The sequence below is a fragment of the Mastigoproctus giganteus genome, chromosome 8 (assembly GCF_048544385.1).
Source record: "Mastigoproctus giganteus isolate SK-2022 chromosome 8, ASM4854438v1, whole genome shotgun sequence".
NCBI lineage: Eukaryota > Metazoa > Arthropoda > Arachnida > Uropygi > Thelyphonidae > Mastigoproctus > Mastigoproctus giganteus.
Genome location: NC_143582.1, coordinates 67,323,023 through 67,338,472, shown reverse-complemented (window position 1 = coordinate 67,338,472; position 15,450 = coordinate 67,323,023). Strand labels below are relative to the sequence as shown.

Sequence of the window (15,450 nt, the reverse complement as noted above, 5' to 3'; positions counted from 1 at the left end):
ACATTGAATCACCAACCCTAATCTTTGAGCGAGAGAATACAATACATCCATATTTTAAAAACAATTTAAATGCTATGATAAATAATGAATCCCTACTTTTAATACTTTAAAAACTAATATTAAAACAAAAAAAAATTAAGACTCTTCGAAACATTAAGAAACTAAAGAATTTTCTCTAAGTTGAACCCAATAAGACTAAGTCTTCGCACCCAGTACTCTGTGCTCAATCTTCAGTGAGGGCAGAAAGTGTCTCCATGACTGATTAAATACAAGTAAAGCATACAAATTTTAATTTGTTTTCAACTACTTGCATTAGAATATTCCAGCAACCATACAATATTTTGTAAATGTGGCCCAATTCTAGGGGTTAAAGATAAAATTAACTGTTATGTTTTGAAGACGAAATCTGATTTTCATACATGCGTGGTTGGTCATTTAGCCAAAATGAATTATTCAGTTTTGATGATGTTCACTAGTAGTGACCATCCACCAACTCATAAGAAACACGTAAGCTCAGACATAGCTAGCTATCTTAGCAGTTACTAATTTTTCAATGTATAGTATTAATAGTAGTAGTGTTAGCTGCATGGTGCAAGCCCTTGGCTTTTGCTGCACCAGCTAAAAATTAAATAATTAATTAATTAAAAATAGATAATTAATAAAATAAACTACCTATTACACCCCCCTCCTGATTGTATACATCTATCCAGCTGAGTTTTCAATTTCAACTGAATAAACATGTGTCAGGCGGAACCTTGAAATTTCCCCAAGCTATTAGCCTCAATTATCCAAGGAGGTAACTTATTCCAGTAATTAATAATTTTCTGGCTAAAAGAAAACTTCCTGCAATCTAGTCTAAAATCCCTTTCCGTAATCTGAATTCATGCCGAAAGTTCTGGAACAATTTAAAACACTGAAAATTACACCCTCATTCAATTTTACTTTCACCTCTCAGAACCTTATACACCTCAATCAAGTCCCATCTAAAGGCATCTGGTTTCTAAGCTCTGTAGTTCACACATTCAAAGTTTTTCTGCATTAACAACCTTTTGCCAATCTCATCACACAAGTTTACCTGTCTACATCTGCTTGTAGAATTTCATATCTAACCATATTGTAACTTCCAAATCCCTTTTTTCCTCTACTGTCTTCGATTCAAACCCAAGAAGTAGATAAGTTATTTCAGGATTGCTATTCCCCAAGTGCCAGACCATTGCATTTTGCTATATTAAAAGATAACTGCCACTTTTCTGACTATCCCTTGAGGTAAGTTATCCTGAAGAAGCACTGCTTGTTGCTTCTTCAGGATGACTTACATAGAGTTCAGGAATGGTCAGAAAAGCTCTCTTGACATACAAATTTTGACATCACACCCACCTTATGTCGACGTCATTAAGAAAAATCAAAAATGGTGGCCCCAGTAGCAATCCTTGGGAACTTGACTTCTTACATTAGCCCAATCTGAAAAATAATTATTAATCACAACCCTCTGCACCCTACCCTGCAATCCATCTATGGATTTTTCCTGCGATTCCAACGTATTCCAGCATGTACAGTAACCACTCATAGATTGATTCAAATGCTTTGTTGAAATCCAAGTAAACATTGTCGAAATTATTTACTGCACCCGGCTCATGAGTGACTGTCAAAATAGCTAACCAAGTTAGTTAAACATTTGGTGTTGCTATTCCCATAGAGCAACCCCACATATTTATTATTATAACCCCAAAATAACTTATACACTTGGGTTGAACTACAAACAATAGATGAAAAAAAAAAAAGATTTGGAAGTTACAGTATGGTTAGACACTAAGTTCTCCAACAGGCAGCAAGGAGAGCCCATGGTGTCCCATTTTCCCTTTACAAAACCATACTGTTTCATTCAAAATTCTACTTTTATCTAAACAATCCTGTTGATCACTGTCTCCATGATTTGCCATACAACTAAAGTCAGACTGACTGTTTAGTAGTTACTTGCATCACTGTTAGAACTGGTTTTATGTATTGGCAACACGTTTTCACTTCTTCAACCCAAGGGGATCTCTCCAGAGTTCAGTAATGTCCTCATAATTAACCTTAATGGTTCAATGCATTCTCTCACCACCTCCCTCAAAATTACTAGGTATGTGCCATCAATCACAGGAGCCTTACTTACCTTGTAGGCATGAAAATTTTTCTAATAAATAATATTCTAAAATTTCAATATCACTAATTTCATTTCATGCTTTCAAACTTCACTTGCAGTTTTTGCTCACGATGAAGGATCTTTCTTCTGTAAATCAATGAAAAGTACCCGTTCAATTCATCTACAATATCAGCTGAGAGACTGTTGCGGAACTATCAACGGAGGGTATCCAGATATTAATGGTAAGGCAGTTATTCAAGGCTTCTCTGAGTATAGCTTTAAAAGTACACCATAATTCATAAAGAGCTCGTAATAGCACCTTAAGCTGTTATGAGCTCTTTTATTGAAATTAAAACCCATTACTTTGCCTTTAACAACTGCTACTGCTTCCCTCTCATCATATAACTTAGAACTCAAGGATCATGACTCACTAATAGTTTCTGTATCAACAGCCCTGTGATATTATGTGATGCATAGTGGATTCATCTTTCAGATAATGATATACAATTTAAAAAGGTATTGTCAACTTAAGCAGAATTGTGGAAACAATATTTGTGTCTAAGTTGAATATAACTGGCAGCATTGTGCATGGTAGTGGAATTGTAGCGTTTTCATTGTGGTATATAAGTGACTTGAAGGTTCAAATCATGTAAGCTGTCAATTTTTTTTTTTTCCCCTAAGAAATTTTACTGTCTAGTAAGACTAATTTATAACATTACAAACATAACTGTATGACATAATATAAAGCCTAAAATATAGGCCCAATCATTAGCACTGCTATTTGGTTTTCAGCGAGGGCAGAGTCTCACCATGATCAAAATAGAATAAAGGTAAAGCACACAAATTTTGATCTAACTTCCACTACAGTGTTGAAATACCTCTTCAATCCTATAGTAAATTAACAAGGAATTCTTTGCTTATGTTAACACTAGAATGAAAGAGCTCAACCAGATTGGTCAAGTTGATATGAAAGGCTTAAATACTCATGATCCTGTACAAGTTGCTAACACACTGAATAAATGTTTTGCTTCTACATTCTCATAAAAAGATGTTAGAGATGGAGTGAGAAAAACTAAATCTCACACTGATTGGAGTTAAATGGTTTTTTTCGTAAGTGAAAGTAACCTGGAAAAGAAACTGAAGTTAAAAGTAAACAAAGGTTGTGTTTGAAGCTATAAACTGTGTAGTCGAAGCTCTTGGAAACAAGTTTTTAATGAATTCTGCCATTTTTTACTTAACATATTAAATTGTGTTCAATAAATAGTTTTAATAATCCTACTCATATTCATTAGTTTTAAATTTATCTAATGATTCTGTAAGTTGTGACTTAATATTCATAGAGCCTTTGTATTGGTAATTTGTGGTGAATATCATATCATATAACTGGCAGCATAGTGGTAGTGAAAACCATGGTAGTAGAACTGTAGTGTTTTAAATGTGGTACATAAGTGCTCAAAGATTCTAACCACAGAGGCTGTCTTTTTTTTTTTCCCAAAGAAATCTTACTATCTAGTAGGACTATATGCTCTCATAATTATGAGAGCATTCTTAGATTTAGGGGAGGTCCCTATGGACTGGAAATGTGTAAATGTATCACCAATTCATAAAGGGGGATCAAAAGGCCATGTCGGTAATTAGACCCATTAGCTTAACATCTGTTAGAGGGAAAATAATGAAATTACTGGTTAAAGAAGTAAAGCAGGTCCATCTGGACAGGCATGCAATTACAGCATGGGTTTGTTAAGTGGCAGTCTTGACTAACCAATCTGATTGGTTACTATGATGCAGTGACCAAGGAACTGGATGCAAAAAATAATGACATACTATACCTATATTTCAGGAATGTTTTTGATACTGTTACATATAAGACAGCTGTACAAACTGGAGCAATGTGGCATAAAGGACAAGTTACTGCTATGGATAAAAGGATGGTTAAGTGGAAGAAGGTCAGGGGGTGTTCGGTTGTTGGAAAAGGCTTCCATCTGTTGCTGTTGAAGTGGATGGGTTGAATAAATTCAAAGAAGAACTAGACAAATTCTTAGAGGGTATGGATAGGTGAACTGTGTAGGTTTTTTTTTCTTGGCTATCAATGGGCACTGCTCTTCATGGACTAATGTTATTAGTGGAGTTTCCAGGGTTCAGTGCTGGGTGATCAGTCATCAGGGTGAGCTTCTGCAACAAGGCCTAGGAAAATTGGGTCGATAGACTGAGAAATGGCAGTTGAAGTTTAACATTGACAAATGCAAGGTACCATATATGGGTAACAGTAACCCCAGAGTAATTTATCAATTATGTTATACTACACTCAGGGTAGTGGAGAATGAAAAAGATCTTGGGGGTATTTGTGCAGTCAGACATGAAATTCTCTGATCAGTGCAAACATGCAGCCATGCCAGCTCACGGAGTATGTCATTGATATACAAAAACTTTGCTAGGAGGTATAAGGAGATGATTATACCTTTGTATAAGGCCATGGTTAGGCCACATCTTGAGTAATGAATAGAGGTCTGGAGGGCTCACTTTAGGAAGGATGTAGGTCTGCTGGAACAGGTGCAAAGAAGGGGAACAAAAGGATGCTCTTACCTAAAAAGGCTTCAGTCCTACAAATTGTAACATCTTGACACTGGGCACCTGCAGGCAGATCTGATTGAGGTGTTTAAAGTCTTGAATGGATTGAATAAGCTGAAGGTTAATGGCATTCTTCCACTTACTGAAACTAAACACGAGAGAGCATAAATTCAAGTTGAGGAAGGATGGTTGGAGGACAGATGTGCAGAAGTTTACCTTCAGTCAGGGGGTGTTCGGCTGTTGGAAAAGGCTTCCATCTGTTGCTGTTGAAGTGGATGGGTTGAATAAATTCAAAGAAGAACTAGACAAATTCTTAGAGGGTATGGATAGGTGAACTGTGTAGGTTTTTTTTTCTTGGCTATCAATGGGCACTGCTCTTCATGGACTAATGTTATTAGTGGAGTTTCCAGGGTTCAGTGCTGGGTGATCAGTCATCAGGGTGAGCTTCTGCAACAAGGCCTAGGAAAATTGGGTCGATAGACTGAGAAATGGCAGTTGAAGTTTAACATTGACAAATGCAAGGTACCATATATGGGTAACAGTAACCCCAGAGTAATTTATCAATTATGTTATACTACACTCAGGGTAGTGGAGAATGAAAAAGATCTTGGGGGTATTTGTGCAGTCAGACATGAAATTCTCTGATCAGTGCAAACATGCAGCCATGCCAGCTCACGGAGTATGTCATTGATATACAAAAACTTTGCTAGGAGGTATAAGGAGATGATTATACCTTTGTATAAGGCCATGGTTAGGCCACATCTTGAGTAATGAATAGAGGTCTGGAGGGCTCACTTTAGGAAGGATGTAGGTCTGCTGGAACAGGTGCAAAGAAGGGGAACAAAAGGATGCTCTTACCTAAAAAGGCTTCAGTCCTACAAATTGTAACATCTTGACACTGGGCACCTGCAGGCAGATCTGATTGAGGTGTTTAAAGTCTTGAATGGATTGAATAAGCTGAAGGTTAATGGCATTCTTCCACTTACTGAAACTAAACACGAGAGAGCATAAATTCAAGTTGAGGAAGGATGGTTGGAGGACAGATGTGCAGAAGTTTACCTTCAGTCAGGGGGTGTTCGGCTGTTGGAAAAGGCTTCCATCTGTTGCTGTTGAAGTGGATGGGTTGAATAAATTCAAAGAAGAACTAGACAAATTCTTAGAGGGTATGGATAGGTGAACTGTGTAGGTTTTTTTTTCTTGGCTATCAATGGGCACTGCTCTTCATGGACTAATGTTATTAGTGGAGTTTCCAGGGTTCAGTGCTGGGTGATCAGTCATCAGGGTGAGCTTCTGCAACAAGGCCTAGGAAAATTGGGTCGATAGACTGAGAAATGGCAGTTGAAGTTTAACATTGACAAATGCAAGGTACCATATATGGGTAACAGTAACCCCAGAGTAATTTATCAATTATGTTATACTACACTCAGGGTAGTGGAGAATGAAAAAGATCTTGGGGGTATTTGTGCAGTCAGACATGAAATTCTCTGATCAGTGCAAACATGCAGCCATGCCAGCTCACGGAGTATGTCATTGATATACAAAAACTTTGCTAGGAGGTATAAGGAGATGATTATACCTTTGTATAAGGCCATGGTTAGGCCACATCTTGAGTAATGAATAGAGGTCTGGAGGGCTCACTTTAGGAAGGATGTAGGTCTGCTGGAACAGGTGCAAAGAAGGGGAACAAAAGGATGCTCTTACCTAAAAAGGCTTCAGTCCTACAAATTGTAACATCTTGACACTGGGCACCTGCAGGCAGATCTGATTGAGGTGTTTAAAGTCTTGAATGGATTGAATAAGCTGAAGGTTAATGGCATTCTTCCACTTACTGAAACTAAACACGAGAGAGCATAAATTCAAGTTGAGGAAGGATGGTTGGAGGACAGATGTGCAGAAGTTTACCTTCAGTCAGGGGGTGTTCGGCTGTTGGAAAAGGCTTCCATCTGTTGCTGTTGAAGTGGATGGGTTGAATAAATTCAAAGAAGAACTAGACAAATTCTTAGAGGGTATGGATAGGTGAACTGTGTAGGTTTTTTTTTCTTGGCTGATGCTATATAAGCTTGCTTTCTTGCATCATTTGCTATTATTGCTGCTACTGGGCTGCTAGAACAGCTCATGAGATTCTGTCAATGATAAACAGGAAATGTGCCAGGATGGACAGTGAGGCGATTATACCATTTATAAAATATCAGTTAGGCCACAAACTGAATACTCTATACAGCTTTAGAAACCTCATTTTAGAAAGGACATAGATCTGTTGGAAGGGGACAGAGAAGTGCAACAAGATTAGTTAGGATATTCTTACTAAGACTAGTTTCTGTAAATTGCAGCATCTGTACACTAAGTATCTGCATGGTGATCTAATTGTATCGTATAAGGCTGAAAAAGGACTAAATATACTAAATGCTGAAGACACCTTTATTCTTTTTCAGATAACAAACACACACAAGAAGAACAATTTAAAGGATGGCTACAAAACAAATGTGAAACTCAGATTTTAGCCAGAGTTAATTGTTTGAATAATCTTCAACTCAGTGTTGCAGAGGTGGATAGTTTGAATAAATTTAAAGATCTGCACAAATTTTTAAAAGGAATAGGTAAATGGAGTGGGTAAAAAAGTTTTGCTTTATTGGCTGATGCTGTTTAAGTTTTGCTTCCTTGCATCATTTTATCAATACTAATACTAAAAACACCTTTGTTTCTTTGGCAACTCAATTATAACATTAACTCCTCACCCCCATTATAAATGTCAAATAGAAAAAACTGCGACCACTTTATGAGGAATAAAAAATGTGCTATTCATAACAAAATAAAATGTTTTTAAAAATACACTGCCACAGATCTGGTAACAAAATGTTAACCCATCAGCAGTCACGAAAAGGCCTGTTCTGCCACCAAGCACATGGAGTCATTGTAACCCCATGCACATCTGAAAAATGAACAAAAAACTTCCAAAACAGTTCACTTTTTTGATGCCTTCTTTATTTTCAATCTTTTCTGAACACAACTATGAACAATCCATTTTTTTATATTAAAAATATATATTTTTTAAATTAATTTTTGAAATTAAAACTGCCTTTAGGTCTGCCAGTGAGAAAAATGCAAATTGAAAAACTCGTACTTCAAGAAACACACGAATTATTTTTTTTTATTTTTATTTTTTTGTTAGTTGTTGGCACATCGGCTTCTGTGGCCATAATGCACCTCCCAAAGTTTTTGCATTTTACTCTGATATAAGCCCGAGGCGGGATTCAAACCCATGACCCTTGGGTTGCCAGGCAGGCACTTTACCCACCTGGCTAGCCCGGTCGGCAGAAACACACACAATTGGACACCAGCCTGTCAACAACAATAGCACCACTTCACCAAACGTGAAACACATGCATCAACATTTTGACTCCAAATGATGAGTCAATGTCACAAAGCCAGAGTGTTAATTGGAGGAAAGCACACATCACCAACTCAGAATCATAATTATACATAACAAATGTCACTCAATATATGCATATAGTTAGGTTTAACTTAATTCTGAATTTTTCGAAATTATGCATTAACAGAAAGTTAACAACAGGGTACTGCATATGAGTAGCAGTGAACCCCAGAGTAACATGCCAACTGTGCAGTACTACGCTCAGGGTAGTGGAGAATGAAAAAGATGTGGGGTAATTATGCAGTCGGATATGAAGTTTTCTGAGCAGTGCAGACCGGCAGCCAGAGCAGCTCATGGGATTTTGTCAATGATATACAGGGATTTTGCTAGCATGGACAAGAAAGTGAGTTAGTTATTTGGTTTTTAGGAGCATTAGCAACTAAGGCCATATTGCTCCGGGATATGCGGTGGGCATTCCCTGACCTTTCCACATCCTCTGTATTTGGTGGTGATGGGCTCGAACCCCGGTCTAATCAAGAAGCATGTGCTATGCACTGCTGCTCCTTCCCACCTGGCTACGGAGGCGCCGACAAGGAAGTGATTATTCCCTTGTATAAGGCAATGTAATGCAGTTCTCAGGCCACACCTTGAGTACTGCATACAGGTCTGGAGGCCTCATTTTAGGAAGGATGTAGAGCTGCTGGAACGAGTACAGAGATGGGCAACGAGATTGGTCAGGGGAACAAAGGGATGCTCTTGCCAAGAAAGGCTTAAGTTCTTCAAATTGCATCTGGAGACTAGGCACCTGCAAGGTGATCTGATTGAGGTGTTTTACAGTTTTGAATGGTTTGAGCAAGCTCAATGCTGATGGGACTCTTCCTCAGATTATGCACTTGAGGGGGCATAAATTCAAAATGAGGAAAAACAGTTGCAGAATTAGATGTGTGGAAATTTGCCTTGAGCCAAAAAGTTATTGATTGCTGGAACAAACTTCCATCTGTCTGGAAGCTGATAGCTTAAATAAATTCAAGGAAGAACTGGACAAACTTTTGGAAGGAATGGATAGGTGAATGGGAAGTGGTTTTTTTTTTTTTTTTGGCTGATGCTGTATAAGCTTGCTTTCTTGCATCATCATCAGCCATTTTCAATCCACTGCAGGATGAAGGCCTCTCCAGCAACTTTCCAGTTCCTTCTGTTTTGTGCAATGGCATTTACTACCCACAAATTTGTGAATTTCATTTATTCATCTCCGCCATTATCTTCCAGGTTTTCTTCTAGCTCCTCTTGGGTACCTTTCTGTTATTTTTTTAGTCCATCTGTCATCATGTCTTCGAGCTACGTGTCCTGCTCAAGACTATTTTAGTTCTTTAGTTTTGATAAGAATGTCCTTTACTTGAGTTTGCTGCCTAATCCACGTGTTTCTCTTCTTATCTAACAGTCTGATTCCCAATATAATTTGTTCCATTCTTCGCTGTGTAGTTCTCAGCTTCTCTTCAATTCTTTTGGTGAGTGCCCAAGTTTCACTTCCATAAGTCATGGTGGAGAGTATACATTGGTTCACTATTTTACGTTTCAGACAAACTGGGATATTGCTCCTCAGTATGTGACTATATTTCCTGAATGCTATCCATTCCAAATTTATTCTTCTCTTGACTTCCAGCCAGTTATTATTACAGCTAATAACTTGTCCCAGATAAGTATATGACACCACCTTTTCAATTATTGCTACTTCAATCATTATGTCCCTTTCTATGGCATGCTTGTTCATCATTACTTTTGTTTTAGCCATATTCATCTTTAGTCAAAAATCCTTACTAACTGTGCATAACTGATTAAGATTTTCCTCTAATTCTTTTGAATAGTGGCTTATGACCACAATGTCATCTGCAAATGGTAAATGGTTTAGATACTTTCCATTCACACTGACTCCTTTCTGCGACCAGTCTAATCTTCTGAAGGCTTACTCAAGGGCAGCAGTAAACAACTTCCGAGATATGTCTCCTTGTCGAACTTCTTTCTCAATTTTAAATTTGCTATTCTCTGTCTAGTCTAATAAAGGAGGTAGCATTCTCATATATTTTCTTCAAAATCATAATATATGGGGTACTATGTCTTGTCTTTCCAGTGCCAAAAACATTGCCTTATGCTGTACGGAGTCAAATTCCTTTTCATAATCCACGAATGCCAGGCATAATGGTGTTTTATATTCATTTGCTTTCTCCATTAGCTGTGATATTATGTGAAGGTGATCCATAGTTGAGAATCCTGTCCTAAAGCCAGCTTGCTCTTTCGGTTGATTCTCATCAAGTATTCTTCCTAATCTGTTAGTATCATATTAATTTTTTAATCTGTTAGTTTATTTGTTTGGTTTTTTTTTTTTTAGGAGCATTAGCAACTAAAGCCATATTGCTCCTTGGATATGCGGTGGTCATTCCCTGACCTTTCCGCATCCTCCGTATTTGGTGGTCACAGGCTTGAACCCCGGTCTAATCAAGAAGCGTGTGCTACGCACTGCTGCTCCTGCCCACTAATCTGTTAGTATCTTTCTTTCTAAACTGTTAGTATCTTGCATCATATGCAACTACTAATGCTAATGTTTTTATATTCTTCATGAGTGCCTTGAACTGGCAAACAGCCTTTTCTGCAAAAGTCTTGATTATTTTTCTCTTCACAAGTTCCTAATGGGCTAATAAATCCACGCATAAATGCAGTGAGCTGGAGAATAATTGGTGTGGTATCAAGGTGGTGAAAAGACTAAGAAAATTAGACTCCAGAGGACAGTGCTTAATCATATTTTTTGCTGCTGGTTGCAAAATTTTGAAACTTTACTAACATTTCCTTTTTTTATTAATCAATACTAACCTGTACCAACAAGTTGGGAACCAACAATAGGGTCTTCTCCAATATCTGATAAAGTAACCAAGAGCCTGTGATTATGACTGTCACAACAGCAATAACTGATAATGGGTATATAATTATGATTTTCCTGAGACTAATAATTTTCAAATTTCCTGAGTTTTATGGATGAGTGGGGACCCTTGGGAGTGATGTATCACAGAATTTTTTGGCCACACAGTTCACTTTCTTTTGAGTTTTTCCTCACAATTTTTATTTTTCCTTTTCTGAAATAATGCATTGCAGCACTCCACCAGACTTCAGCATTCCTGCAAAACAAGACCGATTTTACACAGTATTCCTGTGCACAGATTACTATTCCGATTTTGCACAGATTAGTCTTGCAAAACAAGACTAATCTTCAATACATGGAGTGAAAAAAATGGACCAACAGAATGATCTGCAAATTGCTTGATTGCCCCCAGAGGCAGTGCCAGGATTTTCTAAACGGGAACACTAAAGCAGTGTTCTGGGGAATCATTAAGCTTTAACCATCATGCAGCAGTAAAAAAATTCACATTATTTTGATCATGGGAAGGTACTACAGCCCACCTGAAACTGCCCATGTAACAACACTGGATGTTTTCTTTTACAGCTTGGCCAAGAAATGTTGATGAACAGGAGAAAATTTTAAAGGCAATTATAATTTCTTTTAAAAAGTTGATTCAAATGCAACCTTGTTTTAAATAATCCAGTTAAGTGTAATTCACTTCAAATACAAAATCTAAAAAACAAAGAAAGAATTTAACTAAAACTGTATAGAATAAATTAGCCACCTAGCTCATGCAGACATACATTCACTCATATGTTCATCAACAGTGAGAATGCAGTTCTCAATGTTTTGCATCAGTTCATCCAGATTATGTGAGATGTTCACACAAGCTGTACAGATAAATGTTCCAAAACATACACATTCTACAAAAACTCATGTTATTACTTTATTTCCATCATGAAACTGCCTTCTGACACCTACATAAAATATCTCAATCCATAACCAATGTTATCATGTGCTTTGTTGCAATCATTATCTCAGTACACACTGTTGATCAGTGTGTTGTACAAGAAATGGATGACCATGTAATGTACTTTATTTTTTCTTTATAAAAAAATCAACTTTTTTAACCAACAATTTAAGATTAACAATGACAGAAAGGGCTGCAAATAAGCATTTAAGACTAACCTGCTGACAGAAGCTTAAAAACTCATATATGAACAGGAGTTATTGTGACTCATTATGGAGAGTTCTTGTATTTTCAATAGAGAAACCATGTAAAAATCTTTTCTCAAAAAATGAGTTACATATGGTTAATATGGAAATAGTGATCCCCTACACAGGTGTCATTCAATTCAGTTTATCAAAGACAGCTGGTATAAATATCAACAATGCAAGAAAGTTGATGAGGCTGGTAATGTAACTACTATCTCCCTGCTATTAACACAAACCTAACCAACATTGACATGCAATTAATATGAATAGCTGCGCACCATTTCTGGGAACCATCTAATTGCGGAATACCATCACTATAGTAATAAAGCAGTACATACTTCAAACTGATAAGCTGGTTGTTCAATTGGTACAAAGGCACTCTGGCTGTGTTCTATATTCACATGGCCTAAAGATCAGTTTGCCTGTGCTTCACTGATAAATCTTAAGTTCTTGGTAGAAACTCCACTACTACTGCCAAAAACTAATTAACTCAATACTATATTTAGCATCTTGGGGGGGGGGCCCTCCAATCAAGCCCCAGACCACTCCATTTAACAGTACTAATCATTACTGTCAAAAAGCATCTCAGTTTATACAGTCTTTGTACATTCACGTTTCAAAATCACCTCAATGACCAATTCCACCAATAATGAAATCAATTACCATTCAACAATTCCACGGTCTCTTTTGTGACCTTACAAAAGAGGTTGGGGAGGGAAATTAAGGGATAATATTGTGAAAATTGTGAGAAAATTTTATTTCATCTGATCAAATCTCAATCTGTGTCAGGGTTAAGTAAGGGTTAATGGTATAAACACCAACCCAAAACGAATATGAAAATTTCCACTTCATTTATAATTCAATTAAAACTGCAAGGGTCGATTTGGCATTTAAGCGTTCGCTGCCCATAAAATGCTAAGTTAACTAAAAAAAAAAAGTTGTGCTTAATATTTCACACACATTATTGACATAACGTGTGTGCTAAAAAGAAAAACTGTGCAAGAAATGCTTTCCCTGAAGCACTACATAAAATATCAATGGCCAGGTTTTTTTATTAAAAGAAAATAAATATAAAAGTAAAAAATTATCACATTAAAATAACATTCCCACGACACACAATAAAGGCTACACCAATGTGCAAAGATTTTTATCATGAACATCAACGTTTCCTCATCAATGTTTATTACTGACAACGTAACCGTTTCCTGTCTTTTAGTATTATTTTAAAACTCAGAGAATACACTTACATTTTATAATCATAATTAGTTACAGCTCCATGTATACCGGTATGTTATTAGTCTATGGAAAAATAGGCTCATCTCTCCTAACACTGATTTAAAAAAATCATCTGCAACAGCTGTACAACATGTCAATTACATAAATTCGGGAAAAAAATTAAAAGAAACATTAACAAAGGAAAAATAAGAATATTCCCCAATGCCCGTCATTTTCTCATCACCCCATCCGGAAACACCCGAACCTTGCCGAAGGAATACTATCGAGATTAATGTAAATAACTCCCTCAAAGAACGGGAAGTACAGTATACAACTAGATATACTATTGGGTATGTAGCCCAACCCAAGGCCATTGAAACATTTCTAGGTTTGGAGAATCGGAAAGCTCAAGAAAACATTAAACACCTAGAAAAAATTCTTCCTTGTTAAATTTCTCTTGCTTGGATGAACGTAGAGTTGGATGATGGAAGGGGGGGGGGGGATTTCAAGTAATTTCATTAAGTCCTTATATAAATAATATAATCAACATTTGCAATTTTTGAAATTCCACTTCCCAGAATTGAAAAATAAGTGTTATCGGGAAGGCCATTAATTTATTCTAGTGGCTTTTTGCAAAAACCCCAGTTCCTCATTTCATTCAGGAAAAATGAGCAGAGGTTCAAAAGAATTATACACGGGTCACACCAGTTAGAAGAGAACAGCCCATGCACACAATGTGTGTCAATAGGATGATATAAACAGGAGACTCAAGAGATGCTCGCCTGGAAGCAGATGACTCGGATGTTCTGGGAACAGATATTGTAAATGATATCCGGAATTCAGGCCTCGTGCGTAGCACCATCTAACCCCACGCCAGTTGGAAAAGACCTGAGATCAAATCCCGTTATGGTCTTTTTTTTTACAACGTAGTTGCCTTACACGGTCTAGGAGTAAACGTAAGAGTAGAAGATCTGAGTGCATACTTAACAATTACAGGTCAATGTCGAAATAAAATCGCAAGTTAGGTTTAAATTTTAACGTGTCCGCAATTCTGCCCAGACATGATAGGAGGGATAGGATGACAACCTTGTCAATCAGTTTGGCTCTGGAAAGACAAGGCTCATAGAGTAGAATTTTTCTCAGAATGGCCTGTGCTTGTTAACAGGAGAGTGCTTCTACATGGATGAGACACACTTAAGTTGGAAGGGTGTAAGAATATTTGCTGATGCTAAAGAGATAGTGTTAGCTGGCTGGGAAAACCGCTAACTAGAGGGGATTCAAAGAAATATAGATTTACTGTAGCCAGCAGGCTGACAGTAAATTGATTCTTGCACTTCTGTTATTGGAATGAGCAGTAGCCTGGAAAGAAAGGTGCTGGGGATTTACAGGACTGATGAGAAGCATCATAGAACAAGTAAATACATTACCAGTGTTAGGATAATTAAGATTAAAGAACAGCTGCATATATAATTGCATGTACGCCAATGCTAAGAGTTTAATAAATAAATTTGATGAATTTTAAGTGCTGGTCAAGATATCAAGGGCTGTTGGGAGATCAGAGACATGGCATCACATAGATACAAAGAATGGAGAATTAGAATTTGTGGTGTACAATGTGTACAAAGAGGATCAACAGGACAGAAAGTGAGAAGGGGTTATGCTGTTAGTTAAGAAATACATAAAATCTAAGGAAGTGCATCCAATTGACATGGGTGGACAGTGCAATATTAAGTCAGTTTGGTGTGACATAAGCACTGGGAAAGCAAATTTGAGAGTTTCACTGTATTGTAGGCCTAATGACTCTGGTGAGTACAATGAACAACTGTGCAGAGAAATAGAGGGGACCAGTAAATCAGATTGTCTTATAATGGGGAATTTTAACTTCCCCATAAAAAAAATAATAAATTTATTTTTTTATTTAAAAAATTATTTAAAAATAAATGAAAAGATAAATAAATTTAAAAAAAATATATGTGTATATTTTTTCTAGGGAGGTTGTAAAATTCTCGCCCCTCCCCAAATGTCGCGCATTGGAATACTAAGGATCTGGTCACTTTACTTTAGTCGCTT

At 37.0% G+C, this 15,450-nt stretch overlaps 1 protein-coding gene across 4 annotated transcripts in view; it reads right to left on the bottom strand.

Annotated features, from left to right (window-relative positions):
- Positions 1-13,619, bottom strand: part of LOC150081594 (cell division cycle and apoptosis regulator protein 1-like) — a 550,339-nt gene extending 536,720 nt beyond the window's left edge. For all 4 annotated transcript variants that reach the window (XM_090380560.1, XM_090380561.1, XM_090380562.1 and 1 more), the window contains exon 1: positions 13,413-13,619. Coding sequence is in view for 1 of the 4 variants with exons in the window: in XM_090380563.1 (XP_090236689.1) it covers positions 13,413-13,425 (13 nt within the window). In the remaining 3 variants the exon portion in view is untranslated. The remainder of the gene's footprint in view (positions 1-13,412) is intronic.
- Positions 13,620-15,450: the final 1,831 nt, after the last annotated feature.